This window comes from Hibiscus syriacus, unplaced genomic scaffold (genome assembly GCF_006381635.1).
Source record: "Hibiscus syriacus cultivar Baekdansim isolate YM2019G1 unplaced genomic scaffold, ASM638163v2 tig00117005_pilon, whole genome shotgun sequence".
NCBI classification, from domain to species: Eukaryota; Viridiplantae; Streptophyta; class Magnoliopsida; order Malvales; family Malvaceae; genus Hibiscus; species Hibiscus syriacus.
In genome coordinates this window covers 1587826-1597103 of record NW_024063519.1, presented here as the reverse complement: position 1 = coordinate 1597103, position 9278 = coordinate 1587826, and the positions used below count along the sequence as shown (strand labels likewise).

Genomic DNA, 9278 nt, shown 5'->3' with positions numbered 1-9278 from the left:
TATTGCCGTCAGCATAGATACGTTATACAGCGTTCAGATGCCAAAGGTTGTTCTTTCAAATCTTATAGTATCAAAACCTTAAAATTCTTTCCATTTCTATCTCAGCCTTTCCTTTCATTCCTTTTTGTTGAAATAAACGTTTAGAATAAATAATTATTTATCCGTACAAATTTGAGCTCGCTTGTCTCTAGTGTTGCCAAAATGATCTGGAAGAAGAAGAAAATGCTATTTAAAACAAGTATAAATTATTAAAATGGAAACAAATAGGTAACTATCTCGTATCTGGATATGAAACCCTTTTAGATTGTCATGATTTTTCACTTCCAACCGAATGTTCTTTTTTCCCCCTGTTATATTCAGAGTTAGCTTTGCTTCCTTTTTGTCAAAGGTAATCTGGGTTTTGTTCTAAAAACAATTTTGTGGATGTTTGGTTGTTGATTATCGAGGTAGCTGGTCATGCTTTGCTTTGCATATCGTATTTTTTTAATGTTTCTATCTATGCTGTTTTGTTTGCTTTGCTATTTTGTTCAGAAAATTGGCATTTGGCGAGCCTTGATTATTAAAATGAGGTTGTTGGGGGCTCGGGTGATATTCATGATCCTTTCTGGTTTAAAATACGAGCTTCTGTTGTATTTTGGAGGGATTTTTTTTATTGTGTCGTTATAGGTTTCGTTTTCTGCAAAAGATAATAGAAAAAGAAATTGTGCTGTTAGCTGATAATTCTGGTTGTTATTGTTGTTTTCCTGCATTTCCAGGTCATATACACATGCCTCTGATATTTCCTCTTTTTAACCAATGAGGCTTAAGTTTTAAAGTAGTAATCTAAATTTTATCTTTTTACAATATTTTTTCCAGGAATTTGAACTAGGCTTGTTGCTTGAAAAGGGTGCTGTTTCTTCTTCTTCTATCTACAGCTTCAAATCTGATGCATTTTGTTAGCTGTGAACATTTCAAGTGTCAAATCCTTCTAAAAGAAAGCTGCTGGCTTACAACGCATTGTGGTTTGGTCTTCTTTCTGTGAACTGAACAAGAAGAAAAGGGGGAACACAGCTTATTTTTACTTTTATAGCTGTTACTTTCACTGGGTTGACACGATGATTTGAATCCCATTCAGAAAAGAAAGGGAAAGCGGGTTCTTTTGCATTGATTCACCTTTTGGGAGTGCTGTCGTTTTGCAGTTTCAGTGTTACTTTCTTGTTTTAGTGACAAAAAGGTTGGCTAGATCTTCATCAAATTTGGAATCACTAGTGGAATATACATACTAAGTGGCCCTTGAAAAGTTGGAAATTTTTAGAGAGTGAGCGAATTTGTGAGTTCACGTGAATCAGTGAAAAGGGTGTTGTATTAAATTCCGGTATCTCTCTGTCTCAGCAGATTATCTGGAATGAAATAGTTAGCCATGTTGATGGCACATGCCCTTGAATCCAATATGGTGGGGGCAGATCAATAATGCAAGAAACGAATTCTGGGTGGCAAATTAGTGAAGAACAGAAGGGAAAAAACTGGGTTGGATATGGCCAAGAAAGTTGTGGTTGCTGTTAAAGCATCCAAAGAAATTCCCAAGACTGCTCTGGTGTGGGCATTATCTCATGTTGTTCAACCCGGAGACTGCATTACGTTGCTTGTTGTTCCTTCACATTGTTCAGGTGTTTCTTTTTTCTTGTTTTGTGTTATTGCTTTTGCATATCTACCTACGACATTTTAGGATCCTTCTCCTGCTGATGGTAATTTGATTTTTTTTTGGGCCATAGGAAGTGCCTGAGGCTTATACTCATAGTTAGAAACGATTATGGTGTTAACTCCTGACAAATCCTCTAACTTCATTTTTTCCCCCAAATTCCTGCCTGATGGTTAAATGCCACAATTCTCCAGCTAGAAAATGGCCTTTTCCAAGATTTTCTGGTGACTGCGCCAGCAGTAGCGGCAAGTCCGAAACAGGATCAAGTTCGGAACAAAATTCTGGAATTGGTGATTCCTTCTCCCAAATGATCCTCCGGCTCCACGATGTTTATGATCCCAACAAGGTAAATACCTGGCTCTGAGTGCTTGATTATTATGTATTGCTTTTTTGTAAATGTCATTGCCTGCTAATGCTTCGATTCTGAATTTCATTGCACAGATTAATGTCAAGATAAAAATTGTTTCTGGATCATCATGTGGAGCTGTAGCTGCAGAAGCTAAGCAAGCTCAAGCTAGTTGGGTTGTATTGGACAAGTAGCAAACGTCCTGTTATCTTTGTAAATGTCATTGCCTGCTAATGCTTCGATTCTTAATTTCATTGAACACTTTTTTACAGGCAGCTCAAACACGAGGAAAAGCGCTGCAGGGAGGAGTTGCAATGCAACATAGTGATCATGAAGCGTTCTCAGGCGAAAGTGCTGCGCTTAAATTTGGTTGGGGCATCTGAGCAGGAAGCTGAAGCTTGTCAATTAAGTCCTGAGACAGATGAATCATCTGAAAAGCATCCAGAAAACAAAAATGAATCAGGGCCAGTTGTCACTTCAACCAGCAGTCCGGAGCTTGGGACGTCGTTCACTTGTACTGAAGCAGGAACTTCTTCAGTGTCTAGCTCTGATGCAGGCATTTCACCTTTTTGCACCTCAGAAAGGAATGCAGACTCAAAGAAAGAGGAATCACTAGTCATCAAGGAAAACCAGGATTTTAATGAATCTATTTCAGACACAGAGTGTGAAAATTTATCCTTATCTTCAATGAGTTTGAGGTATCAACCTTGGATAGCCGAATATCTTACTTCTCATCATCAGTCCTCGCTATACCTCGAGCAACCTTCTGGTCGAGCTAATGTCAAGGCTCAAGCTTCAACAACAAAAGCCTTACTGGAGAAACTTTCAAAACTTGATAGAGAAGCTGGAATTGGGTTGTCAAACTTTAAGAGTGATATTGAATTTAGTGGAAATGTGAGAGAAGCAGTTGCATTATCCAGAAATTCCCCTCCCGGCCCTCCTCCATTGTGTTCCATATGTCAGCATAAGGCACCTGGATTTGGAAAACCACCAAGGTGGTTTACCCATGCTGAATTGGAGCTTGCAACTGGTGGGTTTTCCCAAGCTAATTTCTTGGCTGAGGGAGGGTTTGGATCCGTTTATAGAGGAGTACTACCAGACGGACAGGCAGTTGCCGTCAAGCAACACAAATTGGCTAGTACTCAAGGGGATCATGAATTTTGCTCGGAAGTTGAAGTCCTCAGCTGTGCTCAGCACAGAAATGTTGTTATGCTGATTGGATTCTGCATTGAGGATAGAAGACGGCTGTTAGTTTATGAATACATATGCAATGGATCTTTAGATTCTCATCTATATGGTATTTCACCGATCTCTAGCTCACTGCTCTTTGCATGTAATGATCTTTGGTGTGCACCTGTGGTTGATGTAGTTTTGAATGTTGCACAAATTTGATGTGTTTCAGGGCATCATCAGGAACCGTTGGAATGGTATGTGCGGCAAAAGATTGCTGCGGGAGCTGCTAGAGGTCTGAGATACCTTCATGAAGAATGCAGAGTTGGCTGCATTGTGCACCGTGACATGCGGCCCAACAATATTCTCATTACCCATGATTTTGAACCATTGGTAGGCAAACTTTTAACTCTTCAGCATGCTTAAACTTCGTATCTACATGTTAAAGGATCTTTATTCTTCATTTCTTGCATTGGCATTTGGGAGAATCCTTTCTTTTCTTTGGTGCTAGTAAAACATTATAAATGCACCAAAACCATTGGATTCAAATTTTGTGCATTGGCATTAAACTTCCGATATATCTTATCAGTTAGTTTCTATAACTGAATCTTTTATAGTTAGCATATAGTTGTACATGCAAGTATTGATTCAGATTTGTTTTGCCAGGTTGGTGATTTTGGCCTTGCAAGATGGCAGCCTGATGGTGATGCTGGAGTGGAAACAAGAGTGATTGGAACATTTGGGTGAACTTGAATGACAACTTTGTTTTTCACAATTTACCCGACTTATGCAATTGATGAAATTAGTAATGGTTTATGGTGTGGCATAGGTATCTGGCACCAGAATATGCTGAAACTGGCCAAATTACCGAAAAAGCTGATGTTTATTCCTTTGGAGTGGTGTTAGTTGAACTCGTTACGGGACGAAAAGTTGTAGACCTTAGTAGGCCAAAAGGCCAGCAATGTCTAACTGAATGGGTATAGGTTCAAACACTCATTCAACATCTTTCTGCAAATCACTAGTTCGAGCGTTTATTCTCTTCTTCTGTGCAACTCTAAGAACAATCTATGAATATCAGTTTATTCTCTTCTCGGCCGTGTAGATTTGCTGTTTCTTTTTTTGCTTATTTCTTATTTTGTGGTCTTGAATAGGCCCGTTCACTTCTAGAAGAATATGCTATAGATGAATTGGTAGACCCAAGATTGGAGGATCGCTACTCTGAGCGTGAAGTCTATCGCATGCTTCATGCCGCATCGTTATGCATAAGGCGGGATCCTCATTCTAGGCCTCGAATGACACAGGTAATGAGAAACGGTTGTAGAGAAGAGTTTAATTTGTTTTACCTTCAGTTTTTTTTTTTAATTTTTTAAAGCCACTGCCGAATAGGTTACATAATATTTTTCTGGGTCATTCAATGTTGTTCTGGATCAGGTGCTCCGTATATTGGAAGGCGACATGCTTATGGACACAAATTACGGATATGACATTGGCCACTGCAGTGGCCAGATAGGATCCTTGGCAAATGAGGTGTTAGAAGATTTCAGTGGGAAGCTCTCCCCTGACGGGCTAAGGTCTTGAACCAGGAGGACTTCATGTGCAGCAGATCATTTGTAAAACCCTCATTTTCCGGCCTTCCTTACACGCATGGTACACTTATCTATATATCTATTTATCTATACCCATTTGTATATTGGAAGCAAGGGGTAGTAGGGTTTTTGTATTTCTTTTTGGAAATGCTGATTTTCAAAGCTGAATGAGGCAGATCAGTTGAGAAATATGATTGTTTTCCATCTCTATATTATATATTCCTTCATCAGCCTACAATCTAATATCCCTCTACTTTGTTCAAGATTCACAAACAGATACAAATTGGGTTTAGAATCGAATATTTATCATTCTTAAATATATGTAAAAGTGTAAAACAAGAGGTGCAAAATCTTATTGTCTTCAATTGGTAACAGAACCTTTGACGGACGATGATAAACTCTAAAGAGAATTTCTTGATCACTTGTGTTTTTTTATTAACATAGAATACTTATATTATCTCGTATGAAAGGAGAAATAAAAGGCGTTTTAAATTAACAAATAATTGTAATTGAGCTTGTGTGGTCAATTAAAAATTTGATTCTGAAATCTAGTTAAATTCTCAACTTTGGATAACACGATTTTATGTTAAATTCATTCTGAAATCTACTTAAAGATCAAATCCACTTTAATATAGCTTCTACACAACTGGAAGTGGGCTGCTGTGAGGCCTAAATCCACCGCCGATCATGGGTGGGGCTGCCACACGAGATCCGCATGGGCGCAATTATTCACAGAAAATACTCACCTTATGATTAAGCATCACAAACTCCATGATTTCATTCATTACGCTATAATATTTAAAACTATATTGCCTTTCTCTTTTGCAAACATTATGACGACCATCTTGATTCCTAACTAAGCATCGGATTCTATTGTTGGTGAATCTCATTATTTGGGATCAATACTATAATCCCCATTTTTTTTTTTACTTTTATCATATTACAAAACCATATTTGGACTTTGTCCAAAAAGCTTCCCCCCACCACCGCACGTGTGCACTATGTTCGGCTTTAAAAACATTTTATTCATGGCTTGATGTTGAGGTTAACGAGGGAGGATGGGTCCTTTCCACCCAAACCGGCATCCTCTTCTTCATTCTTACTGTTGGAAAGTTTATTATTGTATCTTCTTCCGCCACCCATCTTCACATTTTTAATTAACATTAGGTGTGATGAGACCAAGATCATGCCTTCAATTATTCTTATTCTCCTATGAAAAGGCCAACCCTAGCTAGTGAAAATACTCTAAAATTAATTCAGGTGTCCTGTTATAGCATCTTTCTTGTAGTATGTGCTGGTCTTTGATTCTATGGGCATTAATATAATCAATAATGTTATCTAAGACAATGTGATGTCTTTGTCCTGTGCATCATGATGACCCCCCCCCCCCAAATGTCTATTAGTTCAATGCTTAAAAGGAGAAAGAAATTAATTATTACAAGATGTGTCTCTTACTTGCCATCTCCATGGATTAAACTGATAAGGACAATCATAGTGATTTTCACTGAGATGGATGGATCTAAAATAAGCAAAAAAGCACAATCCTTTAGGTATCAGATACCCTTTAGTCTCAATGTCTTTCATGGCCTCTCATCACCCCTATTATCACGTTTCCCATCCTTGGAGTCTCTGTTATAACCTACTTGAAGCAATATATAATCAATCCAAATTAATCCTCTATTAGAAAGCTACATATAAAATTAATTTTATCTGTTGAATTACTTACACTCTGTGTAAAAAATAATGATAAGTAATCATTCCAAATCAATGGCTCCCCGTTTTGAGCTTTGAGCCTTTTCAACTTCAAGTTCTCCTCCTAAGAAATGGTAATTGGAGGTGATATTAATATAATATAAAGTTTGGTCTTTGATACCTATCATAGAATATTTCGTACCGTCAATTGATGTAACGCAGCCGGACAATCCGAAAGGTATCTGATAGCGAGAGTCATTAAAACAGGCACTGAATCTTCACCGGGAATCATCATATCGATCATGTTACCAGCTATTAGATCGTCTGTTAATAGTTCACTAGAGTCCATGAGCAAAACATCAACGACATCTCGTGGAACCATTGGACTCGTGCTTGAATTCCTTCTAGATTGGATGATTCTGTGTACAATCTTAACCATGCTCATCTTTGCCTGAAATTGTCAATTTTTTTCAACAGTTTTGCCTCACCAGTCCCCATCATCAAGTGATTTTGTATATAAACAACTGAATTTGAACATGCAACTTGCCTGTAAAGATCGATAAAGTTGAGTTCCAGGTACTTTTACAGGTAAAGACATAAGGCCTGAGATAAATTGTTGGAACTGTTTCTTGAGAACTTCCATTTCTTCACCTGGGTTCATGCTAATCAATGCCTTGACTAGCACTTTAAAAGCAATCTGGAGACACAAAAAAAGGGTATTTTCATTTCTAACTCTTCAAAAGGATCGACTATTAGTTTAAAAAAACAATCATTATTAAGCAAATTTCCCAGACAAAATGATTAATGTAAACCTATTGTAAACCCCACGATCTCAACTGGGTTGCTTTCACCTTCCAACAGAAACATAATATTCAAACTTCAATGAAAGAATCCAATACTTGATTGATTCATTGAAATCTTGGTGACATTCAACAAGTTCAGGATTGGAATGTTTGTACGCACGTGCTTTGGTTTTGTCTGTGTCTGCTGCTTATAAAATTAAGAAGAGATATGGGATATTTTGTTTTATATGTAAACAACTTTGAAAGGGAAACAAATGGCGGAGAACAAACTTCAACGAAAAATGAATATTTCTGCTAAATAATTTCACTCAACGAGAGGAGTTAAAAGGTACTAACAGTTTTGGTTTCATCTTGAATGAAAATAGGCTTGTCATCTCTCCATTTATTCATTGCTTGTTGGACATAAGTTTGCATGTCTCGAGTGATCTGATGTTTGAGATTTGGAGACTTGAAGAAGGATCCTATAAGACCATGGATTTTCCTTTGTAAGCTCCCATTGATCAGAAGAATGGAGGATTCCCCCATCAACTCGGTTAATGATTTCGGATAAAAGGGCACGAAAGCCCTGGCATCACTTTGTAGAACGAAACGGTTAACTTCTGCATCTGTTGAAACTATTGTCGGGGTCCCGAATATGTGTGACTTGAACACGTTGCCATACCTACAATAATCCTTAATCAGTAATAAAAGTTGACCAATACCTTCATATTGAATGGAAAGAAAAACCCTATAATCTGTTTAGCAAGATAACAAGGTAAGGACAAGAGAAATGTTTACATGCGGCGACGACGGTTGATGAAGCTCTCGGGGCGGTCGGAGTAAGCACAAGAAATGAAGTCGATGGTTTCTCCGACGAGAGGCCACCCGAGGGTTCCTAGAGGAAGCTGGCATAAGGTTTTGGATCTTAGACTGCTCAACTTGCTTCTGCTTTTGCCACGGAGAAATATGATGCAAAACACAAGTGTTGTCACCAACACGATAATCCACATTAATGACCTGATCATCTCCATCATTGATGATTCTTTCTTTCTTTTCTGCTCTCTTACTTTCCTTCTCGCACGCTTGCCCTATCTCTCTCTTAAATACCATTAAACAATTTATAATCTAAGAGAATCTAAAGAATAAAAATGAACAATTTGATGAACCGATCAAATATATTCGATCATGAAATTACAATGTTCGGTGCTTAGTTAAAGTTGTTGCGGAAGACGGCTATCGGATAGAGCAAAATCGTAACTGATAATTTGAGAAATTAAAAATGAAGATAAAAGAGACACAAAATTTACGTGAAAAACCCCTAAAAATTTAGGGTAAAAACCACGGGCAACGGTAGAAGAATTTCACTATGAGAAAATAGAAATTACAACCTCTCTCGATCTACCAAGGAGAAAACAATGATAATTCTCTCTAGATAAAAAAGAGAAAACAACTCTCAAGAAACTCTCTAAAATCTCTCTAGTATTGGAAGAAAGCTAGAATGCTTTGGGATGATTTTGAAGCTAAATGAGCTAGGGTATTTATAGTTGAAGCTTAAGGACTAATCTTATAAATACCCTAAATTTTAGTGACTAAATTGTAATGTTCCCATTTATCAATTTTCCACAATTGCTGCTCCACCGAATTAAGCATGTGCACCGAAATTTTTGCTTGATTTTTTTCAATATGTTTGGCCACTTTACTTGACTTTTCAACAATCTCCCACTTGAAGATTTGATTAGAACAATCATATCCGAAATTTTTGCTGATTTTTTTCAATATGTTTGGCCACTTTACTTGACTTTTCAACAATCTCCCACTTGAAGATTTGATTAGAACAATCATATCTTCACACCATTCTTTCTACCTTGTACCTTCATGTTGCTTACGTTTCTGACAGGCCACAAGAGGATCGACACCAGGTAAATTTATCAGCATTGATCGCCTTCGTCATGAAATCTGCTATGTTGTCTTTGGTATGGATCTTCTGCATATCTATCGTCCCTTCTTCCACATTTTCACGAATG

The 9278-nt window shown here is 37.6% G+C and overlaps 1 protein-coding gene and 1 pseudogene across 1 annotated transcript; one reads left to right on the top strand and one right to left on the bottom strand.

Annotated features, from left to right (window-relative positions):
- The first annotated feature begins 1467 nt into the window (after nucleotides 1-1467).
- LOC120194993 (inactive protein kinase SELMODRAFT_444075-like) lies at nucleotides 1468-4847 on the top strand. Its single transcript, XM_039197138.1, has 9 exons — nucleotides 1468-1646; nucleotides 1873-2024; nucleotides 2120-2214; nucleotides 2297-3321; nucleotides 3427-3587; nucleotides 3861-3937; nucleotides 4024-4171; nucleotides 4346-4495; nucleotides 4626-4847. Exons 1-9 carry the CDS (start codon nucleotides 1514-1516, stop codon nucleotides 4770-4772), a joined length of 2088 nt encoding a protein of 695 aa, XP_039053069.1. The 5' UTR covers nucleotides 1468-1513; the 3' UTR covers nucleotides 4773-4847.
- A 1361-nt stretch (nucleotides 4848-6208) lies between these two features.
- Nucleotides 6209-8348, bottom strand: LOC120194962 (annotated as a pseudogene).
- Nucleotides 8349-9278: the final 930 nt, after the last annotated feature.

Excerpts from the sequence above, each read along its gene's own strand:
- LOC120194993 (XM_039197138.1), top strand. The coding sequence starts at position 1,514 with ATGGCCAAGAAAGTTGTGGTTGCTGTTAAAGCATCCAAAGAAATTCCC. Across the intron at positions 2,025-2,119 it reads ATGTTTATGATCCCAACAAG|ATTAATGTCAAGATAAAAAT; the intron begins GTAAATACCTGG and ends TTCATTGCACAG. Across the intron at positions 3,322-3,426 it reads TTTAGATTCTCATCTATATG|GGCATCATCAGGAACCGTTG; the intron begins GTATTTCACCGA and ends GATGTGTTTCAG.